At 40.9% G+C, this 26,867-nt stretch overlaps 1 protein-coding gene and 1 non-coding gene across 2 annotated transcripts in view; both read right to left on the bottom strand.

Annotated features, from left to right (window-relative positions):
- Window positions 1–23,194, bottom strand: part of MCF2 (MCF.2 cell line derived transforming sequence) — a 135,415-nt gene extending 112,221 nt beyond the window's left edge. The window contains exons 1-2 of the mRNA XM_012469898.3: window positions 23,110–23,194; window positions 21,013–21,119 (exon numbers count right to left, since the gene is read on the bottom strand). Coding sequence (XP_012325321.1) covers window positions 21,013–21,019 — 7 coding nt within the window. The 5' untranslated portion in view covers window positions 21,020–21,119; window positions 23,110–23,194. The remainder of the gene's footprint in view (window positions 1–21,012; window positions 21,120–23,109) is intronic.
- LOC135269390 (small nucleolar RNA U13) lies at window positions 15,074–15,177 on the bottom strand. Its single transcript, XR_010337676.1, has one exon. It is a non-coding gene; the product is annotated as a small nucleolar RNA U13 (small nucleolar RNA).
- Window positions 23,195–26,867: the final 3,673 nt, after the last annotated feature.

Genomic DNA, 26,867 nt, shown 5'->3' with positions numbered 1-26,867 from the left:
AAGCATGCATTCCTCCAAAGGAGTTTTTTTTTTTTTTTTTTTTTTTTAGCTCCCAGGACGATGCAGAAGGTAAATGAGAACAAGACGCAAAGTACTTTCCACTGTACTGCACGGAATGTTTCAACGAGATGTTTTTTTGTAGTCTCCAAAAACTATTTAAATTTCTCTTAAGACCTGAAGGAGTCTGTGCCTCATCACCACATTCCCCTTAATGATTTATTACATGTAGAAAATAATACTGACCAGCTGAAAACAAAACAAGCAAGACCAAAGAGTTCTGTGTTATGAAGATGCATAGACCACAGTCTTGAATTAATTCCACTGGCCTAACTGAAGATGTTTGCATGGCCTCCTTTAGATTTGTGGATAGCACTAAATAGGGAGGTATATTTGGAACATGTGTTGTGGCTATCTGATTTGCGGGAAATTGCCACCAAGTCTATTTTTTGAATACCAAAACTTCCACTGCAAGGCTTAGAACCTAGTAAGTCAAAACTACCTTGGGAGCACAGGAAGGCATGCACATCAATTGCAGCACCTTGTAGACTTGCCTGAAAAGCGCTGGCTGAACTTCAGGTCCCAGAGTTGCACTCCGTTCTGAGGCTGCCCCAGTGCCCCAGTCAGAATGGCCCCATAGGAACGCAGCCCCACAGCCTGCAGGACCCTCCCTGTTACATCAACCCCAAGGCTGGGCAACTTCAGCTTCCTAAACGTGAGTGTAGCATGACTGGCAAGTGATCAAGTCCATGTTACACCATTCGCTCCCCTTAATCAAACCATGGCAGTGGCAGTTAAAGACTTTGTGAGTTACTTGACTTTGTTTTCGTTTGTCCAAGAGCTTCTGCCTTTGTAGGGAAGCAAGAAGCTCGTGGACCAAGATGAAAAGAAAGATGCGCTTGTCTGGGTGAAAAGCCCAAGTCAGTGGCAGCAGCTGTTTCCCTACAACTCCTCCTCCACCTGCCCTGCTGAGACCCTGCTGCTGGTTCCAGAACCCGAGTGCCTTTTTGACTTGATTCCGTCCACATGCGTTATGGGAAAAACAAAAATTGCTTTTTCAACTTCAGGGAATATTACAAGGGAAGTGCACTCCTTAGGGAGGTTGGGTTCTCACTGAAGTGGATGAGAAGAGGATAAGAGACCTGAACCAGCAATGGCAGAGACATTCTCATACCGCTTCCTGCAGTTTCCCACGGTCATCCTGCGGTGCCCAAGCGGACCAGAGCTGCAAGCCTGCAGAGCGGCAGCTGGCCAGAGGAAAAGAGGACGGATGACCCAGCGAGTTCGCAGCTGGGAGCGCCACTGCAGTAGGAAAGTGTGTGTGCCCGCGTGGGGAGTGTGGACTGGAAACTAGTGTGCTCGCCTGGGGAGGCAGTGGGTGAGGAGAAGGGCGAGCGAGCTAGGTTGGAATCCGAGGCCGCTGGGGAGGAGATGCGTGAAGGGGACTTACCTGCCACGAAGACTGCTTGCAGGAGGCAGAGGTAGTTCTTCCCGTACTTCTCGGCAATCCTCACGCGCTGCAGGGCCATGGCCATGTCCACCTGCAGAGGGATCGCCTGAGCTATCGGCATGAAAGTGCAGCCACCTGGGTTCTGGGGCAGGCCCGGGATCCAGGACAAGGGGGTCCACGGAGCAGAAGCGGCAGCTTGGGGCATGTGCCTGGCCGCCCGCCGTGGCGAACCCAGGTGGGGCCGGGGCTCTGATGCTGCCATCTTCACGCTGGAGTCCCGGGCAGGGCCGCTACCCCAGCCAGTAGCTGCCCAGCTCCGATCCGCGCGCCGCCGCTGCGCGCTCAGGCACTGCCGAAGGGGTGCAGTCCCTGGCCCCGCTCAGCCCAGCCGCGTCGCTGCCGCCCGCCTTCCGGACCCCTCCAAGTAGGGATAGAGGCGTAGAGGCCTGAGAGCTCCGCGCGAGCAGTCCGAGAACTTGTTATGAGTTTGGGGCTCCGGCGGAGCGCTCTGGCCACCGCCGCTGCGAGGGCAACTCTTCCTGGGTGCGCGCACCCACGCCCCCGCTTAGCCACCAGAGGATGAAAGGCGGCGAGGGGACTCCGAGGAGGGACGCAAGGATCCAAAAGGGAGAATTTCTGCAGAGATGCCTATTTTCAAGGGATGAAAGGCCAGCCTAGGCTAGCACGCGGTGGGAGGAGATGGCACAGCCTCGCACTCCCATGGCATCTCACTCAAGACTTGGCGGCACAAGGGAGTTGCTCGGTGCTAGCACATGAAGGTGGCCTTGTCAAAGCTGCTGTCTTTGCCCCAAGAGAATACGAGCCCTGAATAGTCTGAAAGGCCCTGTGCTGAAGCTGAAATATGTCCTCCGACGATGCAAATGAACACACAGACATATTCTGATCTCAGTCCTTGGATATGCCAAGTCTCACGCCCTCCAGGTCCCAAATTTTCAAATGCCAACCCCCTTTATAGACACCTGAGTTACCATCTGCCATGGGTATGAGAGACTTGACAAGCTTTAGAGAGGACACGAGAAAAAGGAAAGGCAAGAGGAGGCAATACCTTTTTCTTTTTATTGTACTTTAAGTCCTAGGGTACATGTGCAGATCTTTTGGGATTGTTGCATAGGTACAGATATGCCATGGTGGTTTGCTATCTCCATCCCCCCGTCACCTACATCAGCCATTTCTCCCAGTGTTATCCCTCCCCAAGGACTTCATGACTAAAACACCAAAAGCAATGGCAACAAAAGCCAAAATAGACAAATGAGATCTAATTAAACTTAAGAGCTTCTGGACAGCAAAAGAAACAATCATTAGAGTGAACCGGCAACCAACAGAATGGGAAAAAATTTTTGCAATCTACCCATCAGACAAAGGGCTATTATCCAGAATCTACAAAGAACTAAAGCAGATTTACAAGAAAAAAAAAAAAAACCTATTCAAAAGTGGGCAAAGTATATGAACAGACAGTTTTCAAAAGAAGACATTAATGAGGCCAACAAACATATGAAAAAATGCTCATCATCACTGGTCATTAGGGAAATGCAAATCAAAACCACATTGAGATACCATCTCACCTCCCAGTTAGAATGGCAATCATCAAAAAGTCTGGAGACAACAGATGCTGGAGAAGATGTGGAGAAATAGGAATGCTTTTACACTGTTGGTGGGAGTGTAAATTAGTGCAACCATTGTGGAAGACATTGTGGCGATTCCTCAAGGACCTAGAAACAGAAATTCCATTTGACCCAGCGATCCCATTACTGAGTATATATCCAAAGGACTATAAATCATTCTATTATAAAGACACATGGACATGTATGTTCATTGTGGCACTGTTTACAATAGCTAAGACTTGGAACCAACCCAAATGCCCATCAATGATAGACTGGATAAAGAAAATGTGACACATATACACCATGGAATACTATGCAGCCATCAAAAACGATGAGTTCATGTCCTTTGTAGGGACATGGATGAATCTGGAAACCATCATTCTCAGCAAACTGACACAACAACAGAAAACCAAACACCACATGTTCTCACTCATAGGTGGGTGTTGAACAATAAGAACACATGGGCACAGGGAGAGGAACATCACACACAGGGGTATGTTGGGGGGCAGAGGGCCAGGGTTGGGGGGCAGGGAGGCTCGGGAGGCAATGCCTTTAAGAAGCCAAATGGAAAACAAAGGAGCTAGAGCTCCTTCCTGGCCCTGAACCCAAAGCACTCAGGGACTGGGCGGAGGGAAGATATTGCTCTGCAGTGCCTGGAAGGAAAGGAGTATGCAGGACCTGAGGGAGCCGGGCCTGTGAAGCAGTAGCTGGCTGAGGAGAGGCCAGGGGTGTTAGCATTTAAAAAATATGTGTCTGAGGCCCAGCTAATACCATAGGAATTCGCCCCAATTTTGCTCTAATGCTTAGAAGTTCTGATGGGAATTGCAAATGCCACATGCCACTTTTTTCTTTAATACTTATCCTTTTCAAAATTTTCTGGCAGGAGAGTGGACTGATACTATATAGGCCAATCATTCCAATTACATCTCTTATGAGGAATCACCAATTTATACCTGAGGAAAGTGGGGGTGGGGCATGGATAGGCAAGTGCAAAAGGCAGAGTGAGTAGGGGAGGAACACACACACACGTCCCCACTACACACACACACCTCTTCCCCTAGCCTTGCTTTTTCAACTCCTGGTAGTTGATTTCTATATTTTTATGTGAATGTGTTAAGTCAACCAGGCAGAATGTTTGCCAGCCCCTCTCTTGAATATGTGCAGAGGATGGAGGAGCAACCACTTAAAATTTCCCCACTACTATGGATAGGATGACATTAAGAATTCTACAATGTGGTAGTTGTTGTAAAATAAGTTAAGAATAAATGAGACACAAATGAGTGGCAGTCTATAAAAGTACTAAATAACAACCTAGGGAAGACATTTTTATAGTCTTACAATGGGAAAGACTTTCCATAGCATAATTAAAAAATATGAGATCAATCTATATATAGACAGATGCCCTGCTATATTGTCAAGTGTAAAAAAGCAAGGTGCAAAACAATATTTATAGTTTGATCCCCCACCTTTTTTTTGAGACGGAATGTCACTCTGCCTCCCAGGCTGAAGTGCAGTGGTGTGATCTCGGCTCACTGCAACCTCCACCTCCCAGGTTCAACCAATTCTCCTGCCTCAGCCTCCCAAGTGGCTGGGACTACAGGTGCACACCACCACACCCGGGTAATATTTTTTTATTATTATTTTTAGTAGAGATGGGGTTTTACCATAATGGCCAGGCTGGTCTCGAAATCCTAACCTCAGGTGACCTGCCTGCCTCAGCCTCCCAAAGTGCTGGGATTACAGGCGTGAGCCACTGCGCCCGACCTGATCCCTTATTTTAAACACTATACATGCATATGTGTATAGAAAATAATTGGGGAACACTGCTAACAGTGTTGATCTCTGTAAAATGAAATTGGAAAGCACTTGGTTATGGGGGAAATCTCATGTTTTTTGTAATTATGCTAAATTTTTTACAGTGAGCAATTGTTATTTTTGTAACTCCATTTTTTAAAAAAAGAAGGAAATAAATGGAAAAATAACTTTAGGTTTAGAAAGCTATTAGATACAACAATATAAAAGAATGTTTTCTAAGTATGTGAAAAATATAAAAATCAAAGAGGAAAAATTTTAAACGTCTGTATAATTAAAAACATAAACAAAAATCAAATAACAAATGGGAGGTTATTTACAAAGAAATAATGTAACCAAAAAAATAAATAAATTAATAATAATATCCTTCAAGGGATCAGGAATAGCCAAAACAATCTTGAAAAAAACAGAGGACTCATATGTCCTGATCTCAAACCTTACTACAAAGCTACAATAATCAAATCAATGTGATACTAATATAAGGATGGACTTATAGATCAATAGAATAGAATTGTGAGTCCAGAGAAAATCCTGGCATCTAAGGTAAATTACTTTTAACATGGTGCCAAGACAATTCAATGGAGAAAGAATAGTCTTTTCAACAAATTGTGAACCTTAAAATGTACATACCCCTTGACTTGAGGATCTCTCCTACAGAAATAATCAGAGATTTTTTGACAAAGGTTTATATGCAAAACATTATTAATTATAGCCCCAAATCAGAAGCAACCCGTATCTCAAACAATAGCAGGATAATAAATTCTGATACATCCATAAATGGATATCCATAAATCCATTATCCATAATGGATTTTTATTCATAAATCCATGAAATGAATAAAGCATATCAGTTATTAAAAATGGCACTCCTTGTAATGATGGAACTGTTCTGTGTCTTGATTCTATCAATGCCAATATTCTGCTTGTGATATTGTACTATAGTTTTGCAAGATGTTACCATTGGGGGAAACTTGGTAAAAGGTATACAGTATCTCTCTGCATTATTATTTTTTCTTGAGATGGAGTCTTGCTCTGGCACCCAGGCTGGAGTGCAGTGGCAGGATCTCGGCTCACTGCAGCCTCCACCTCCTGAGTTCAAGCAATTCTGCTGCCTCAGCCCCTGAGTAGCTGGGATTACAGGCAGGTGCCACCATGCCAGCTCATTTTTGTATTTTTAGAAGAGACGGGGTTTTGCCATGTTGGCCAAGCTGGTCTTGAACTCCTGACCTCGTGATCCACCTGCCTTGCCCTCCCAAAGTGCTGGGATTACAGCGTGAGCCATTGCGCCTGGCCTCTATGTATTATTTCTTACAGTTGCTTATGAATCTAGAATTATCTTTAAATGTCTAATTTTTAAAATGAAATTATTGAAGGATTTTTAAGAACATGAGAAAATGATTATGACCTTATATTGATTTATTTATCTGCATGCAAGATGAATATGCAGTATAATTTCAACTACATGCCATCTATAAGCATTGAAAGAATGCTGGAAAAAACATTGAGTGTATGGATAGATGATAGCCAAACATGAGAGAGGGAGAGAAAGCCTGAGCTCACATGAGCTCCTTCTGTGTCATGCATAAAATTATTAATTACGCAGTCATTGAAAATAATTACCTCTTCTCTGGAGCTTTGCTAGACTCCCTGAACCAAACACCTTATCTCATGCCCTTTCATCCTACCTTTCTCATACTGATTCTTGTCATGTGTTGCAATTGTTTGCAGGTCTATCATTCAGAAATATTCTGAGGCCCTTGATGTCAGTAGAAATGTCTTATTAAGCACTGTCTTCCAAGTCTTCACATATAGTAGGCCCTTGAAATGTTGGGTTACCTGAATGGGTCAGTAAAGTAACAGTAAGTGAACATCAGTCTTAATTTTCCTGCCGACCCTTATTGGGAAGAACACTAACCTTAGGGTTTTTCAGGTCTGAAGAAAAAGTCGCATAGCTATGACTCAGCCTTCAATTTGCATAGTACATTCAGTTTCATCTACACTACTCTGAATGCAGTCTTTGTGGTCTTACAATGTAACTAACTCTTTTGGAAATAAGGCCCTTTGGTATTATTTCATTAATGCCCTTGTATGAAGTCTAAAGATGAACCAGACTTATACTAAATTCCTCTGTCTAATATAATATGGTAAGGTGTTACACCATTTGCCTACATCTTACCGCTCCTAGGTAGGACACAGAGAATTGGAGTAACAGGGAATAGTCTTTATTTCTCCCTCCTTCCCTCCTTCCTTCCTTTTTTTTTCTTTTCTTTTTGTGACAGAATCTTTTGTTTTTGTTTGAGACAAAGTCTTTCTCTGTCACCCAGGCTGGAGTACAGTGGCGTGATCTTGGCTCACTGCAGCCTTCACCTCCTGGGACCGAGCGATTCTCGTGCCTCAGCCTCCTGAGTAGGTGAGATTACAGTTGCTTGTCACCACGCTTGGCTAATTTTTCTATTTTTTCAGTAGAGATTGGGTTTCGCCATGTTGGCCAGGCTGGTCTCAAATTCCTGTCCTCAAGTGATCTGCCCACCTTGGCCTGGAATACTATTTCATTATAGTAAATTAGGCATAGGTTTTGAGAAACCAGAATCTCTGAATGCTGAAAGTGGAGGTAGGAAACAAAATTTAAAAATGTAGTAATTTTAAAAAGGTAGTAATACCTTAGATTTTGAGAAGTTCTACCAAATTCAAGAAGTCTATTGATATTGTGAGGGGGCTACCAAATGAAAACTCCTCATTTATAGAATAAGGATAACAGCAAACTCGTAATTTATATAAGTTACTTATTATTAAATAAAGGACTGTATCGAGTTTCACACATTAGGTTCTTTGCCATGTATGGAGGGGACATTGGTAGTTTTGCCTGCCTGGTTGGTGTCTATGTACTTCAATATTCCTATAAAGAATCTCCCTGTCCCATTCTAAATCCATGTGACACAGATGAGACTTCCAGCAAACCCTTGCTTCAGGGCAAGAGGGTAGTCTAGGCCAAATAAATCAGTGTATTCTGTCCCCATGGCAACTGTGATAAGTTTGAAGCAATGATACACAATCCCAGAAATTTCTGGAACCAATGAAAGGTAGAAATTATCTTCACTGAATTGTTAGTTACAAAGATGAGGTAAGCATGAGGCTGCAAAGACAGGCTGGCTGAAAATGAAACCATTATGATGAAAACAGGGGTGATACATATAAAGAGACAGATTCCTAATAATATTATTTGAACATCTGGATCTAGCCATGACTGAAGAAATATCTACCTACTAGATTTTTCAGTTACATAGACCAATAAATTTTCTTTTGTGCTTAAACTAGCTTACAGTTGGGGTTCTATCATTTGCAACTAAAAAAATCCCAACTAATAAGTTACGACTAATACATTATAATCTAACTCCAGATTGGCATCATGGAACCTTCTTAGATGTATGTAAAAATCCTGATCTTAGATGTATGTAAAAATCCTGAAAAGTATGTTAAATCCAAGGGAGTCACTTTGACACCCTTAGCTAAGTAAGCCCAAAGAGATTGATCAATGAAGTGACCTGAATCCAGGCCCTGACATTGACTTAATGTTTATCTCTTCTCAGGAAATTCCTCAGAAACTGTATTCTTATTTGTTTACATTTATAAATCTTCAACGTATTGCCATTTTAAAGGCCAAAACTTTCCTTTCCGAAGAAAACATTGCTTCAGAGGTAAATATGATTTCTGTTGTGTTTTAAAAGAAGTAGCTCCTTTAAAACTTGCTCTGGGCCAGACGCGGTGGCTCACGCCTATAATCCCAGCACTTTGGAAGGCTAAATTAGGAGGATCACTTGAGCCCAGAAGTTCAAGACCAGCCTGAGCAACAAAGGGAGACCATGTCTCTATAAAAAATACAAAAATTAGCTGGTGTGGTGGTGCATGCCTGTAGTCCCAGCTACTCTGGGATCTGAAGTGGGAGGCTCACCTGAGCCCAGTTGGAGGTCAGGGATCGAGGCTGCAGTGAGCCAATGATTGTGCCACTGCACTCTAGCCTTGGTGACAAAGCGAGACCCTGTCTCAAAATAAAATTAAAAATAAAAATCCTTGCTCTGTTCTGATGGCCAAAGGCTGTGTAAAAGGTTTGAGAATATTTCCAATGCAATTATATTTGTAGTAGAGCAAACAACTGCTTCTGCAAATGTTGGCAGTCCTTTTATGAAATGCTTTGAGTGCTTGCTCAAACGACGATGATATATCGGAAATGTAAATGTTAACTGCTTGGGGCAAAATTAGAGTCAGTAGTAGGAGTTTGGAATCGTAACTTCCCCACTCTTTCTTTAACTTTTAATTAGAACTGCCTCTTTCCACATTAGGCATGACGAGTTTAGGCTCAAACAATGAAATACGAATAGTTTGTTTCCAGGTGACTTCCTGCGCCACCCAATCAAATATTTACTGAGGTGAACTGGAACTCAAGATTGCCATCTGAAAAGATGACCAAGTTAAACAGCTTGACCTAACAAAACTAGTTTTACCAGACTGATTATATAGATTACCTGAAGATAGGTAATAGACTCAAGCTAAGGTCCATAATTGTACATATGACTTGGCTATTTCTCCAAAAAATATATTTTTAGGCAATGATGACCAATAAGAAATGTACAAGGAGGACTTAGTTTGTAAGACATGTTTCATTCATATAAGGACAAATTTAAAGACTCAAGTCTTTATAAGATGAGCAGTTTCCAATCTTAATTGGATATACAGTTGCTGTTACTACTAATTACAAAATAATACCATTTTCATTTGCATAATGTTTGCAAGCACGTTTTTAGTTTTTGTTTTTTTTAATGATTGCTTTTAAAATGCATCTTTTAAAATTATTATTATACTTTCAGTTCTCGGATACATGTGCAGAACGTGCAGGTTTGTTACATAGGTGTACACATGCCATGGTGGTTTGCTGCGTCCATCAACCCATCATCTACATTAGGTATTTCTCCTAATGCTATCCCTCCCCTGGTCCCTGACCCCCCAGTAGGCCCTGGTGTGTGATGTTCCCCTCCCTGCGTCTATGTGTTCTCACTGTTCGACTCTCACTTATGAGTGAGAACATGCAGTGTTTGGTTTTCTGTTCCTGTGTTAGTTTGCTCAGAATAATGGTTTCCAGATTCATCCATGTCCCTGCAAAGGACATGAACTCATCCTTTTTATGGCTGCATAATATTCCATGGTGTATATGTGCAACATTTTTTTTTAATCCGGTCTATCATTGATGGGCATTTGGGTTGGTTCCAAGTCTTTGCTATTGTGAATAGTGCTGCAATAAACATACGTGTGCATGTGTTTTTATGGTAGAATGATTTACGATCCTTTGGTGTATACCCAGTAATGAGATTGCTGGGTCAAATGGTATTTTTAGTTCTAGATCTTTGAGGAATCATCACACTGTCTTCCATAATGGTTGAACTAATTTACACTCCCACCAACAGTATAAAAGCAATCCTATTTCTCCATATCCTCTCCAGCATCTGTTGTTTCCTGACTTTTTAATGATCACCATTCTAACTGGTATGAGATGGTATCTCACTGGGGTTTGATTTGCATTTCTCTAACGACCAGTGATGATGAGATTTTTCTCATAGGTTTGTTGGCCACATAAATGTCTTTTTTTGAGAAGTGTCTGTTCATATCCTTTGCTCACTTTTTGATGGGGTTGTTTTTTTTCTTGTAAATTTATTTAAGTTCCTTGTAGATTCTGGATATTAGCCCTTCGTTGGATGGGTAGATTGCAAAAATTTTCTCACATTCTGTAGGTTGCCCGTTTACCCTGATGATAGTTTCTTCCACTGTACAGAAGCTCTTTAGTTTAAGTAGATCCCATTTGTCAATTTTGGTTTTTGTTGCCATTGCTTTTGGTGTTTTCATCATGAAGTCTTTGCCCATGCCTATGGCCTGAATGGTATTGCCTAGGTTTTCTTCTAGGGTTTTTATGATTTTAGGTTTTATGTTTAAATTCTTAATCCATCATGAGTTAATTTTTGTATAAGGTGTAAGGAAGGGGTCCAGTTTCAGCTTTCTGCATATGGCTAGCCAGTTGTCCCAACACCATTTATTAAATAGGGAATCCTTTCCCCATTGCTTATTTTTGTGTCAGATTTGTCAAAGATCAGATGGTTGTAGATGTGTGGAGTTATTTCTGAGGCCTCTGTTCTGTTCCATTGGTCTATATGTCTGTTTTGATACCAATACCATGCTGTTTTGGTTACTGTAGCCTGTAGTATGGTTTGAAGTCAGGTAGTGTGATGCCTCCAGCTTTGTTCTTTTTGCTTAGGATTGTCTTGGCTATGCAAGCTCTTTTCTGGTTCCATATGAAATTTAAAGTAGTTTTTTCTAATTATGTGAAGAAAGTCAATCGTAGGCAAGCACTTTTTCATCTGTCATCTCATTTGATCCTCCCAACACACGTACAAGGAAGATCCAGTTTATTTATTCCCACTTGCCAGGTGAGGAAACTGAGGTTTTGGGGAGCTGAGTTACCCAAGTTTGCACTGGATAGTCCAAAGTATAACTAGAACTAGACTATATGTTGGCTGACTCTAATCCTAGCATTTCTGAAGGGAAAACGACCATACCAATGAATTATAATTTTGCAGATCTGCAGCATGATAACATTACGCCAGACCAAAATTCTATAATTCTCAGTCTTTCTCTGTCTTAAAGGAATCTTAGTACTTACAAAGCTATAAAGTCTAGTCTCCCAATTCATAAAGAGATTCACCTCTTAGCAATTACTATATCAATTTTAAGGATTCCAATATTCTAGAATACCATATATTCCAGAATACCATATATTGAGATAGAATGCACATCCCATACAATTTTCCCATTTAAAGTTTACAATTCAATGGTTTTTTTGGCAGGGGGAATGGAGTCTCGCTCTGTTACCCAGGCTGGAGTGCAGTGGCACAATCTTGGCTCACCGCAACCTCCGCCTCCCCAGTTCAAGTGATTCTCCTGCCTCAGCCTCCTGAGTAGCTGGGACTATAGGCGCGTGCCACTACACCTGGCTAATTTTTGTATTTTTAGTAGAAACAGGGTTTCACCATGTTGGCCAGGCTGGTCTTGCACTCCTGACCTCAGGTGATACACCTGCCTTGGCCTCCCAAAGTGCTGGGATTACAAGCATGAGTCACTGCACCCGGCCAATTCAATGGTTTTAATATATTCATGGAGATGTACAACCATAACAATCTAATTTTAGAATGTCTCGGCCGGGCGCCATGGCTCACACCTGTAATCCCAGCACTTTGGGAGGCCGAGGCGGGTGGATCACGAGGTCAAGAGATCGAGACCATCCTAGTCAACATGGTGAAACCCCGTCTCTACTAAAAATGCAAAAAATTAGCTGGGCATAGTGGTGCGTGCCTGTAATCCCAGCTACTCAGGAGTCTGAGGCAGAATTGCCTGAACCCAGGAGGCGGAGGTTGCGGTGAGCCGAGATTGCGCCATTGCACTCCAGCCTGGGTAACAAGAGCAAAACTCCGTCTCCAAAAAAAAAAAAGAATGTCTCATCATCCCCAAAAGAAACCTGCACCCTTTACGTGTCACTTCCTAAACCCCCACATCACCACCAGCCCTAGGAAACCACTAATCTATTTTATGTCTCAATGTATCTACATAGTCTGGACATTTCACATAAATGGAATCCTGCAACATGTAGCTTTCATATTTGGATTCTTTTTCTTAGCATGTTCTACAGGTTTAACCTTGCTGTAGCCTGTATCAGTATTTCATTCCTTTTTAAGGCTGAATAATACTTCCTTGAATGGCTAGACCACATTTTGTTTATGCATTCATCCGTTGATATCATGTTTTTTAAATACAGAATATTGATACCCTGATATTTTTTAAATAAAAAAAAATTTTTTCTCCTAAGAACATTGTCATTTTTATCTGAAATCTCATCTTGGGATATGCACAGAGGATATTCTATATTAAAATTTCAAGCTAGAGATACACTCATTTTGAAAGTATTCTCAGGATAAACTTTTCAAGGCCTCTTATTGTTGTTGAAATGGCTAGTTCTGGGTTACTTGTGTGGTCAAGCATCTTTTTCTGTTTCCTAGCCATTTGTCTGTTCTCTCAGAGTCTGATTGTGTCCTTAGTCTGCTTCCAGAGGTCTCTGATGGAGTCAACTTAGAATATGGTGTGGGCCTTAAAATGGGGTCATGTAATGGGAGATGATGAGAGGAGAGGAATAGGTGCTGGGAGATTCTAAGCCCCAATTTCCAATGTTTTCCCTTTAATCTGACCACTTCCTTTTCTCTGGTTTAGGTTCCTTCTGCTTCCTTCCTCCTTTTCTATCCAATCCAGATTTCTTTTCTTAGGAGAGCCTACCCCTCCTGCTTTATATATTTCAGATTTGTTCTACCCAGAATCTTCATTCTCAATCATCCTATCTGGAGGCACTCAAGCCAGAAGGACAGAACAGATTCATCTGAGCCTCCCCTAAAAGGAACAGCACATTATAATATTGGGAAGAAGATGATAACCGTATCTCCATTTTAACAGAATACTGATCCTTTGGCATGATTTGAAATACCCTTGTAGGTGGAGGAGAGTTTCACCATCAACTTGAAATACCCTTATAGCTGGAGGAGAGTATCACTACCACTACCGATATTCAGACCAAGCCATAGATCCATGGGCCTTGGGGGTCAGTTGAAACCCAGAGGTCTATAGCATTTGGGCTAAATCTCAGTCACTGGCTCTGTGGCTGTTGCTATTGCAGACCCCTCCCAGGCCACCGTGGTTCTTCAGGATGCAAAGAAAGACACTCCCTTACCTTCCCCTCAATGTTTAAGGCTGTTTCATGCAATAACTAGTCTGTGTAGTTTGAAATAGCAGATGAAACACACTATTTCCACTATTTTGGGGAGGTCAAAAGTAGATAAAGTCATGAGTAAATGAGTAAATGTTGAGGGAACACCAGCTTAGGGTGAGGTGGGAGATAGGTTCACAGAAAGGAATATGGACCAAAGGGAAGCCTTACTATTTAGAGACACGAGGTGCTGTGAAGGGTAGGAGTGAGGCTCATGCCTAAAAACAGTGACATTCATTAAAAGACTCTCATGTGGGAAAAGTCCTTCCTGCCTCCCCAGATCCACCCATTATAGAAGAACAGCACCCACACATAGCACATCCCCTCCTCCCAAGGGAGTAGAGACTTCTCTGGGGAAACTGAAGGCCCTCTGGAGGGAAAAGCTTCTCAATCTGGTATTTAGGGGTTTCCCATTATAAGATTCTATACATCCTCTTGCTCACCCTAAAGCAATGATTTCCAGCTGGCAATCCTCTCCTATGAACTCCCTCATCAGTTTTTCTGAATTTCACCTTTAAGTATGAACAGGCAGGCTAAGATCACAAAGTGTTTGAGGTAAGCCACTGTGATGGTTACTTTTATGGGTCAACTTGGCTAAGCTATAATTAATCAAGTATCAACCACTGCCTGAGAATTTCCAGGCTGCTGGCCTGCTTTATATATTTCAAATTTGCCTAGCCAGCACTCCATGATCCTGAAAATCAGTTTCTTGAAATAACCACCTACCTACTACACAAACACCCTGTCTCTGTCTCTATCTTTCTCTGCCTCTGTGTCTCACTCTGTCAACAGATTATACATGCATGTATATAATGTATGTATATAATACACAACTTAAAATACACAAATGTAAAGCACACACATAAATATACAAATTTTACTAGTTCTTGTTTCTCGGGTAGAACCCCAACAGACACAAGTCACCACATGCAAAAGGAGACTAAGACAAACATTGAAAATGATCTGGGTCCTGCCTGCTTAGTCAAACTTAACCTTGTACAGTTTGCTCCAGCCACACTAGCCTTCTTAGTGTTCCTGGAACACAGAGTGCTTGTTCTTTTCTCAGAGCCCATCACCCCTGGGACTGCCTCCCACTGCAATGGTTTACCTGACCTGCTATCCAGATTGTATTCAGGTCTCTGTTCAAGTAATATCAGAGCAGAGACAGGGTCCTGGACCACTCCTTAAAGCAGACATCCCCCATATGCTCCATCCACTGAATTTCATTCATTCATAGCAATGACAACTTCTTTAAATAATATTTTTATTTGTATACTTACTAGTTTCTTCTCTGACCAGAAAAAAATCTCCACAACAGGAGTCTTTTGTGTCTTTTTTCCTTTCATTTCAGACAGGAAATGTGCCAATGTTGTAACAAGTTTTGAGGGAGGCACATCTCACATATGCACATGAAAATCCAATCATCACGCTTATGAACTGAAAAAGGATCTTTTTGTGTCTTGTTCACTATTGTGTCACCATCATCTAACACAGCGCCTGGTCCTTTAACAGTTGAAGCGATGATATATGGACGGAATGATAAATGAAAAAAATATTTGAAAGAAATAGACATACTTCAGGGAATAGTGAATTTTAAAAACAATGCTAATTGGTTACACACTGAAAGATTCAAATCATTATTATAACATAAACAATAACAGAATACTGTGAACTAAGAACAATTGGAGAAAAAGAAAGAGCTTTTAGACCTGAAAAAGATTGGTGAAACTTTAAAACTTCCACAGAAGAGTCCATTTTAAGCTACCAACACAATGTCACTGAATGCAAAGTTGGGAAGTGCAGAGTTGGCCCTCACTAGCTGCTTTGAGCCAATATCAGCAAAACACTGACAGGTTCAGGTAGTTGATGTGGTAGACACTATAAAGTGCCCTTCAGATCCTCCTTCAGGAATGAAGGACTTATTACCCCATATGTTGAGAATGCTACCAGATAAGTCTTTGTCTGTCAGCCTTATTCAGGGATTGCCTCAGCTGAAAAGCGCTATCTAGCCCAAGGTCGCAGCCCCTTCCAAGGGCATCCCACATTAAATGACTGAACAACTTGGGGTATCAGGGGCCAGCTCCCTGGTCCCAAATGGGGACCACTCTGGCAAATTATCTAACCTTCAGAACTTCTTGTAAGGTTGCTTGAGGTTTCTGTCACGAAGCCTTCTTCTTTCTCTTCCCGACTCTTCTGCATGTGTTAATCCCAGTAATGTGCCTTAATACACTTCCTGTATTTATTTTCTCTTCTAAGTCATGAATTGAAGTCATTAGATGATAGTGATCAGGAGGAGAAAGAGGAGTGACTGTAGGAAATTTGAGGAAAGAAGGGAAGGCTGAAATTGTTATTTAGAGTGAGAAATTGAGTTTCCAGCCAAGTATAGTGGAACTGTCTCAGTGTTGAGTGAGAAAAAAATATAAGAGACATGAAGAATCAATTCAGGAGGTCCAATAGCCCACAGGAGTCCAAAAGAAAAAAAGAACAGAGAAAATGGGAAAGAATAGGCCAGGTACAGTGGTTCACACCTGTAATCTCAGCAGTTTGGGAGGCTGAGGTGGGCAGATCATCTGAGGTTAGGAGTTGAAGACCAGCCTAGCCAACATGGTGAAACCCCGTCTCTATAAAAATACAAAACTTAGCCAGGCATCATGGCGGGTGCCTGTAATCCCAGATGACACCATTGCACTCCAGCCTGGGCAACAGAGCAAGACTGTCTCAAAAAAAAAAAAAAGGAAAATGAGGAAGGATATTTTAAAGAAATAATAGAAGAAATAGAAAAAAGTTTTTTTTCTGGAACTGAAGAGCATGAATATTTGTATTAAAAGGGCCTATCAAATGCAAAATTAGATTATTCAAAATAACTGCACTGGTATACATCCTTATGAATTTTAAAGGACACCACAGACATGAAAGAGAACTTAAATATTTATAGATGGAAAGAAGTCAATCTCTTACAAAGTATCAGTAGGCACAGGGAAAGCTTTTGATAAGTTCCAATATTTCTTCATGATAAAAACCCCTCAACAGACTAGGCATCAAAAAAATACGTCAAAATAATAAGAGCTTTCTATGACAAACCCACAGTAAACATCATATTGAATGGGCAAAATTGGGAATCATTCATCTTGAGAACCAGAACAAGACAAGGATGCCCTCTCTTACCACTCCTATTCAACATAGTACTGGAAGTCCTAGCCAGAGCAATCAGGCAAGAGAAAGAAATAAAAAGCATCCACGTATGAAAAGAAGTCATACAATCTCCCTCTCTTCCTTGATATGAATCTATACTTAGAAAATTTTAAAGATGCTGCCAAAAGGTTCCTAGAAATGATAAACAACTTAAGTAAAGTTGCAAGACACAAGGTTAATGTACAAAAATCAGTACCATTTCTACACATCAACAACATCCAGACTGAGAATGAAATCAAGAACACAGTCCCCAAAATCTCACAAATCACCACTAAGGAACTTACTCATGTAACCAAACACCACCTGTTCCATAATAACCTACGGAAATGAAAAATTAAACAAAAATAAAAATAAAGAACACAATCCCACATACAATAGCCACAAAGAAAATGAAATACCTAAAAATACACCAAACCAAGGAGGTGAAAAGTCTCTACAAGGAGAACTACGAAACACTGGTGAAAAAAATCAGAAATTACACAAATAAATGGTAAAACAGTCCATGTTCATGGATTGGAAGAATCAATATCATAAAAATGGCCATACTGCTCAAAGCAGATTCAATGCTATTCCTATCAAACTGTTAATGGCATTCTTCACAGAATTAGAAAAAAAGAAAAACTATTCTAAAATTCATATGGAACCAAAAAAGAGCCCAAATAACCAAAGCAATTCCAAGCAAAAAGAACAAAGATGGAGGCATCACAGTACCCAACTTCAAACTATACTATAAAGTCACAGTAAGCAAAACAGCTTGGGTGGCCAGGTGCAGTGGCTCACACCTGTAATTCCAGCACTTTGGGAGGCTGAGGTGGGCAGATGACCTGAGGTCAGGAGTTTGAGACCAGCCTAGCCAACATAGTGAAAATCCATCTCTAAATATACAAAATACAAAAATAAGCCAGGCATGGTGGCAGGCACCTGTAATTCTACCCAAGATCATGCCATTGCACTCCAGCCTGGGTAACAGAGTGAGACTCAGTCTCAAAAACAAAACAAAAAAATAAAAACAGCTTGGTACTGGTACAAAAACAGATATATAGACCAATGAAACAGAATAGAGAACTCAGAAATAAAGCTGCACATCTACAACCATCTAATCTTTGACAAGGCCAACCAAAACTAGCAATGGGTAAACAATTCCATATTCAGTAAATTATGCTGAGATAACTGGCTAGCCATATGCAGAAGTTTGAAGCTGAAACCCTACCTTTCTCCATATGCAAAAATTAACTAAAAATGGATTAAAGATTTTAATGTAAGATCTCAAACTATAGAAATCCTGGAAGAAAACCTAGGAAATACTCTTTTTGACATTGGCCTTGGCAAAGAATTTTTGTCTAAGACCCTAAAAACAATTACAACAAAACCAAAATTAGACAAGCGGGACCTCATTAAACTAAAGAGCTTCTGCACAGCGAAAGAAACAATCAGCAGAGCAAACAGACAACTGACAGAATAAGAGAAATATTTGCAAACTATGTATCTGACAAAGCCCTAATATTCAGAATCTATAGAGAAATTAAATCAACAACTAAAAATCAAATAACACCATTAAAAAGTAGGCAAATGACATGAACAGACACTTTTTGAAAGAAGACATGCAAGGTCAAGCACGGTAGCTCACAACTGTAATCCCAGCACTTTGCGAGGCTGAGGTGGGCGGATCACCTGAGGTTGGGAGTTCAAGACCAGCCTGACCAACATGGGGAAACTCCGTCTCCACTAAAAATACAAAAATTAGCTGGGCATGGTGGTGCATGCCTATAATACTGGCTACTTGGGAGGCTGAAGCAGGAGAATTGCTTGAACCCAGGAAGTGGAGGTTGCAGTGAGCCGAGATCGCGCCATTGCACTCCAGCCTGGGCAACAAGAGCGAAACTCTGTCTCAAAAAAAAAAAAAAAAAAAAAAAAAAGACATACAAGTGGCCAACAAACATATGAAACAATATTCAGCATCTCTAACCATCAGAGAAATGCAAATCAAAACCACAATGAGATACCATCTGACACTAGTCAGAATGGCTACTATTAAAAAGTCAAAAAACAACAGATGCTGGCTGGCAATGCAGCAGAGAAAAGCGAACACTTATGCACTGTTGGTGGAAATGTAGATTAGTCCAGCCACTGTGGAAAGCAGTCTGGAGATTTCTGAAAGAACTTAAAACAGATCTACCACTGGACCCAGCAATCCCATTACTGGGTATGTACCCAAAAGAAATTATTCTACCAAAACAACACTTGCATTTGTATGTTCATCACTGCACTGTTCACAATAGCAAAGACATGGAATCAACCCAAGTGCCCATCAATGGTAGATTGGATAAAGAAATGTGCTACATATACACTATGGAATACTAGGCAGTCATACAAAATAATGAAATCATGTTTTTGCAGCAACATGCATGGAGCTGGAGGCCATAATTCTAAGCAAGTTAATGCAGGAACAGAAAACCAAATATCACATGTTCTCACTTATAAATGGGAGCTAAGCGTTGAGCAGACATGGAGATTAATATGGGAACAATAGATATTGTAGCCTACTAGAGGGTGCAGGGAGGTTGGGAGGGTTAAAAAGAAAACACCTATTGGGTACTATATGCACACTACCATGGTGACAGGATCTGTACTTTAAACCTCAGCATCATATAATATTCCTGTATAACAAATATGCACATGTACCCCCTTACCTAAAATTAAAGTTGAAACAAAAAGAAACAAAACGACATTGAACTTCTCAGCAGCAACACTGGATGCTAGAAACTAAGAAAAATTCGTACAAAATCCAAGGGGGAGAAAGATTTTTCAGCTTGGAATTTTATACTGCATCAGACTCTCAAACAAAGACAAAGGTTGTCTAAGACATTTTCAGACATAATAATAATAATAATAAAAGTTTATAACCCATATACTTTTTAAAGTAGTAGAGAATGTATTCCCCACAAAAAAATGATGAAGAAAATCAATGAAGAGCAAGATAATGAATCTAGGAAATAATGATCCAATATAGGAGCACAGACAAAGGAAATTTCAGAAAGAGATGTGCAGCTAGCCTGGAGAGCAACCAGCTCAGGTAGAAAAAGGAGGATAGAGAGCTCTGGGAGGGAGCTGCTCCCATCCCTTTCTACCTCTTTCTCACCAAGTTTGCTGAGTTTTCATTAGGATATTTTTGGTCTCCTCAAGCAGCTTTCAATAACTTTGCATATCAGAGAAAAAAAAGGTTGGAGTTTCCAACCCTTTCATTCCGAGAAGACCTCTAGGTTCTTCATATAAATAATCCCATTTCTTCCCCAGAAACTTTCTACCTCCACAAATAAATACTGTAGAGCAAGAACAAAATATGGTTTTGCCTCACTAGAGTCCCTGCTCAAAAAATGTGAGAAACATCACCATATTCTTTTGGAAGATTGCCCTCAAGACCTTCCATTTTTCTTTGCTCTCCAAGTCTACATTCCCCCAGCTACCTTCTGTGGACCAAGGTAGTTCTTCTTGGTCTGGAAAATTTGTGCACTTAAAAATAACTAGACTCAAATAATGGAAAGGTCTTTTACCCACTGAAAATAAATAATCTGTTGTCCAAATTTATAAACAAATCATGTACAAGTTCACAAGGCAATTTCTCAAGTCCTAATCACTACAGGGCTCAGAGACTAAGGCCCATAGATTCCATAGGAACCCCACCAAGGTACAACCATCCCATGAAGCTCAGCTGCAAACCAGATTTGTTATACTAATAGTTCCAGGTTTACTGTGGTGAGGTTCTAATCCAGAACTGAGAAAATTCCCACTTGTCTTTTCTTGGGAATCCGAATTATTTTAGAAGAAACCTGAACAGTAGACCTTTGTCTACTGTCAGAGAAACCTAAAGCAGGTTATTACAGTCTGTATGTACGGATACACTTTTACAAGAACTGCACTGTGTCCTGCAAATCATTGATCCTAGAAATGGGGGATTCTAGGGCAAAGGGGAAACTACTGCAAGAATGGAAATGACTGGCTATGGGGGATGCTATCTATAAAAATATTCCAAGACTGACCCACTCATTGCCCAAATCCGTTTCTTATATTAGTCTAAGGTAAAGAAATCCTTACCACACATGTTTGTCCTTAAGACTGTCGCTGCTCATTCTGTTTCCTCAGCCAAAAGAATGTAAAATTCTCTCTGCTTGCTCCAAGAACAAAAGCCTTCTTGCTCTCAACTACAAATTAAACATGAAAAAAGTTTCAAAGCCAATCTGATATCAGCAACTAAAAGTGTAGAGAAGCCTTGACTTCAAGCAGAACCCAGAAACAAAATTATAAATCATACATTGTATCACAGTAGAGGCAGGAGACCTATTTTTTTTATTTACAAGGACAAGTCTGGGAAAACAGAACGCCCACTCAAGAGTTAGCCTGACAGCTTGAAAGCAAAATACTTTTGCACAAAATGCAGAAGCTGGGCATATTTTTTTTCTTTTTACATGACAGATAAAAACTGTATGTTGTATCATATGATTTTTGATGCATATACACATCCTGAAATAGCTAAGTCAAGCTAATTAATACTTTCTTTACCTCACATATGTATCCTTTTTGTGGTGGGAACATGTAAAATCTACTTTATAGCAGTTTTCAAGTATACAATATACTGTTATTAACTATAGTCATCATGATGTACAGTAGATCTCTTGGCCAGGCTCAGTGGCTCATGCCTATAATCCCAATGCTTTGGGAGGCTGAGGCAGGTGGAACACTTGAGGACAGGAGTTTGAGATCAGCCTGGCCAACATGGTGAAACCTCATCTCTACTAAAAACACAAAAATTAGCCAGCTGTGGTGGTGGACACCTGTAATACCAGCTACTCAGGAGGCTGAGGCAGGAGAATCACTTGAACCCAAGAGGCAGAGGTTGCAGTGAGCTGAGATCACACCACTGCACTCCAGCCTGGGCAATAAAATGAGACTCCACCTTAAAATAAATAAATAAATATATATATATATATAAATATATATATATATATATATATATATATATATATATAAATGAGAAAAAATTAAAAAATAGATCTCTTGAACTTTGTCCTCCTGTCTACCTGTAGTAATGTATCCTTTGACCAACATCTCCCAAAATCCTGCCTCATTATCTGGAAACCACTATTCTACTTTCTGCTTCTATGAGTTTGACTTTTTTAGATTGCCCATATGAGTGATATCGTGCAGTATTTGTCTTTCTGTGTCTGGATTATTTCACTTACCATAATGTCCTCTAGGTTCATCCATACTGTCACAAATGACAGAATTTCATTCTTTTTAAAGGCTGAATAGTATTCCACTGTATATGGTTCTTGAGGTTGCTTCCATATTTTGGCTATTGTGAATAGTGCTGCAATGAACATGGGGGTGCAGATATCTCTTTGACAGACTGATTTCCTTTTCTTCGGATATATACCCAGTAGTGGTATTGCTGGATCATATGGTAATTGATCATATGACCATAAATGCCTGGATTTTTTTTCTAGGCCAGAACATCCATACTGTTCTCATAGTGGCTATACCAATTTACACTCCAATCAACAAGGGCTCCCTTTTCTCCACATCCTCACAAGCACTTGTTATTTTGTGTTTTTAATAATTGCTACCCTAATAGGTACAAAGTGTTATCTAAATGTGATTTAAATTTGCATTTTTGTGATGATTAGTGATGTTGAACATTTTGTCATATATTGGTTAGCCATTTGTATGTCTTCTTTTTAAGACATGTCTACTCAGGTCCTTTGTTTTTAATTGGGTTATTATTTATTTTTGCTATTGAGTTGAGTTCTTTACATACCTTGGGTATTAACCCCTTATCAGATGTATAGTTTATAAATATTTTTCCAATTGCATAAGTTGTCTCTTGACTCATTTGTTTTCTTTGATGTGCAGAAAACTTTTTAGTCTAGTGCTATCCCATTTGTCTATATTTCCTTTTGTTGTCTGTGCTTTTGGGGTCATATCCAAAAAAATCTCTGCCTAGACTAATGTCAAGAAACTTCTTCTATGTTATTTATTGAATTGACACATAGTAAAAATACACTTATGGAGTGCAGTGTGATGTTTTAATACATGTATACATTGTATAATGATCGGATCAGGGTATTTAGCACACCCATGATCTCATATATTTGTCATATCTTTGTGGTAAAAGCATTCAGTTTGAAGCCTTACCTTTAAGCTTTTGATCCATTTTGAGTTGATTTTTGCACATGGTGTGAGATGTGTCTAATTTCATTCTTTTGCATTTGTATATCCAGTTTTCCCAACACTATTTATTCACGAGACTGTCTTTTCTTCATTGTATGTTTTTGGCAACTTTTTTGAAGATCAGTTGACCACAAATGCCTGGATTTCTTTCTGGGCCAGAAGATTTTTAAGGTATTTCCCAACCTTAATATATGTAGATAAAGGTGAATATATATATATATAGAGAGAGAGAGAGAGAGAAAAGCTTATTAAAATAGTATCGTTACTTAGTTCTTCTTTGCATGTTATCTATATAATTGGAAATGGACATGCATTTAATTTATAACAAGAAAAAATAACACATATCTTTAAAAGATACCCAAAATAGAAGTGATCCTTTTAAAACTTAAGTGAGATCATGCCACTCCTCAGTTCATAATAGTCCAGACTTCTTTTTTTTTTTTTTTTTTTTTTTTTTTTGAGATGGAGTTTTGCTCTTGTTGCTCAGGCTGCAGTGCAGCAATGGCATGATCTTAGCTCACTGCAACCTCCACCCTCCGGGTTCAAGAGATACTCCTGCCTCAGCCTCCCGAGTAGCTGGGATTACAGGCGTCTGCCATCATGCCTGGCTAATTTTTGTATTTTTAGTAGAGACAAGGTTTCACCATCTTGGCCAGGCTGGTCTTGAACTCATTACGTTGTGATCCACCCGCCTTGGCCTCCCAAAGTTCTGGGCTTACAGATGTGAGCCACCGAACCCGGCCAATATTCTAGACTTCTATTGGAATTCAGAATAAAATCTATGTCCTTATCGTAGCCTACACAGCTCTACATGATCTCATCCTTCCGCACCTAATTTTAACTCCTACCAATCTCCCTCCATTTTAGTCATAGTGGGCAGTACCTCCAATATGCCATGAAAGCTCCTATCTCGGGGTCTCTGCATTTGCTGTTCACATGGTCTGGATTCCCCTTCATCCATATATATGAATGGCTGTTGGGATTCACTCGGGGTGGCTGAGAAAATATTTAAAAAATATTTTTAGGAGGAGAGATCCAAGATGGCCGATTAGGAGGAACTCGCGAATGCAGCTCCGAGAGAAAGCGCAGAGGGTGAGTGGATGCCGCATTTCCAGACGGATATTTACTGCCCACAGACCAGGAGATTCACAGGGGGAAGAGCACCACAGGTCGCCAGCACTGCTGGCTTGAGTGGTGCAGCCGCCACTAGGCCTGCACCCTGAGGCAGGGAGCAGCGGCTCCTTCTGCAGAGTGAGTGCGACTGAGTCCTCTGTAAGCCAGCAAGGGGAGCTGAAACAGGGAGTCAAGCCAGGAAATTCCCCGGGCAAAAACGCGCCACGAATCTCAGAGCCGCCGCTTCAGCAACGGCTCACTGGGCAGCGGATTTTTACTGCCCACAGACCAGGAGATTCACAGGGGAAAGAGCCCCACGGGTGGCCAGCGTGGCTGGTTTGACTGGCGCAACCGCTCGGCCTGTGCCCTGAGGCAAGGGAAGTGACTCCTCCTGCAGAGTGAGTGAAACCGAGTCCCCGGTAAGCCAGCAAGGGGAGCTGAAACAGGGAGACAAGACAGGAGACTCCTGGGCAAAGAAAGCGCCTCAGGAAACACAACTGAACCCGGGTCGGTCCAGCTCTGTGGGGGAGGGGCGCCCTCCATTGGGACACACCCTGCAGTTCCTAGGGCAATTTGCCGCAACGAAGGTAACCCGCCACTACAGAGACTCCGTCACTACAGGGGCGGGACATCATAGCGGAAACAGTTCTAACTACGCCCATATAAACAAGACTGCAGGAAAGTTCACAAGGAAGCTGGGCGGAGCCCACAGCAGCTCAGTGAAGCCTCTACAGGCTGAGTGCGACTAGGCTGCCACCTTGTGGGCAGGGAAAGCAACAACAAGACAGCGGAAAATCATAACTCCCTAAATCCCCGGGACAGAACACCGGGAGGGAAGAAAAAGGGGGTTTATGAGTTCTGCTGCTGCAGACTTAAAATTGCCAAAATCAGAAAGACAACAACTACAAAGTCGATAGGTGGATAAATCCACAAAGATGGGAAGAAACCAGCGCAAAAAGGATGAAAACACCCAAAATCAGAACACTTCTCCTCCTACAAGGGAGCACAACTCCCCACCAGCAAGGGAACAAGACTGGATGGAGAATGAGTGTGAGGAAATGACAGAATCAGCTTTCAGAAAGTGGATAATAAGAAACTTTTGTGAGCTAAAAAAACATGTTCTAACCCAATGCAAAGAAACTAAGAACCTTGAAAAAAGACTTGACGAAATGCTAACGAGAATGGACAACTTAGAGAGGAATATGAGTGAATTGATGGAGCTGAAAAACACAACACGAGAACTTCGTGAAGCATGCACAAGTTTCAACAGCCGAATTGACCAAGCAGAAGAAAGGATATCAGAGGTAGAAGATCAACTCAATGAAATAAAACGAGAAGGCAAGATTAGAGAAAACAGGGTAAAAAGGAATGAACAAAGTCAACAAGAAATATGGGACTATGTGAAAAGACCTAATCTACGTTTGATAGGGGTACCTGAATGTGACGAAGAGAATGCATCCAAGCTGGAAAATACTCTCCAGGATATTATCCAGGAAAACTTCCCCAACCTAGCAAGGCAGGCCAATATTCAAGTCCAGGAAATACAGAGAACACCACAAAGATATTCCCCTAGAAGAGCAACACCGAGGCACATAATCATCAGATTCACCAGGGTTGAAATGAAAGAGAAAATACTAAGGGCAGCCAGAGAGAAAGGTCGGGTTACCCACAAAGGGAAGCCCATCAGACTCACTGCAGATCTCTCAGCAGAAACCCTACAGGCCAGAAGAGAGTGGGGACCGATATTTAACATCCTTAAAGAAAAGAACTTTCAACCCAGAATTTCATATCCAGCAAAACTAAGCTTCATAAGTGAAGGAAAAATAAAATCCTTTGTGAACAAGCAAGAACTCAGAGATTTCACCATCACCAGACCAGCTTTACAAGAGCTCCTAAAGGAGGCACTACACATAGAAAAGAACAACCAGAACCAGCCACTCCAAAAACACATGAAACGGTAAAGAGCATCAACACAATGAAGAATCTGCATCAACCAATGGGCAAAACAGCCAGCTAGCATAAAAATGACAGGATCAAATTCACACATAACAATATTAACCCTAAATGTAAATGGACTAAATGCCCCAATCAAAAGACACAGACTGGCAAACTGGATAAAAAGCCAAAACCCATCAGTGTGCTGTATTCAGGAAACCCACCTCACATGCAAGGATACACAAAGACTCACAATAAAGGGATGGAGGAAGATTTACCAAGCAAATGGAGAGCAAAAAAAAGCAGGAGTTGCAATTCTCATCTCTGACAAAATAGACTTTAAAGCAACAAAGATCAAAAGAGACAAAGAAGGACATTACATAATGGTAAAGGGATCAATGCAACAAGAAAAGCTAATGATCCTAAATATATATGCACCTAATACAGGAGCACCCAAATATATAAGGAAAGTTCTTAAAAAATTACAAAGAGACCTAGACTCCCACAAAATAATAGTGGGAGACTTCAACACCCCATTGTCAATATTAGACAGATCAACGAGACAGAAAATTAACAGGGATATCCAGGACTTGAACTCGGACCTGGAACAAGCAAACCTAATAGACATTTGCAGAACTCTCCACCCCAAATCCACAGAATATACATTCTTCTCA

The sequence above is a fragment of the Aotus nancymaae genome, unplaced genomic scaffold (assembly GCF_030222135.1).
Source record: "Aotus nancymaae isolate 86718 unplaced genomic scaffold, 86718_ANA_hifiasm-v0.15.2.pri h1tg000004l, whole genome shotgun sequence".
Taxonomy (NCBI): Eukaryota; Metazoa; Chordata; class Mammalia; order Primates; family Aotidae; genus Aotus; species Aotus nancymaae.
This window is presented reverse-complemented; position numbering and strand designations above follow the sequence as displayed.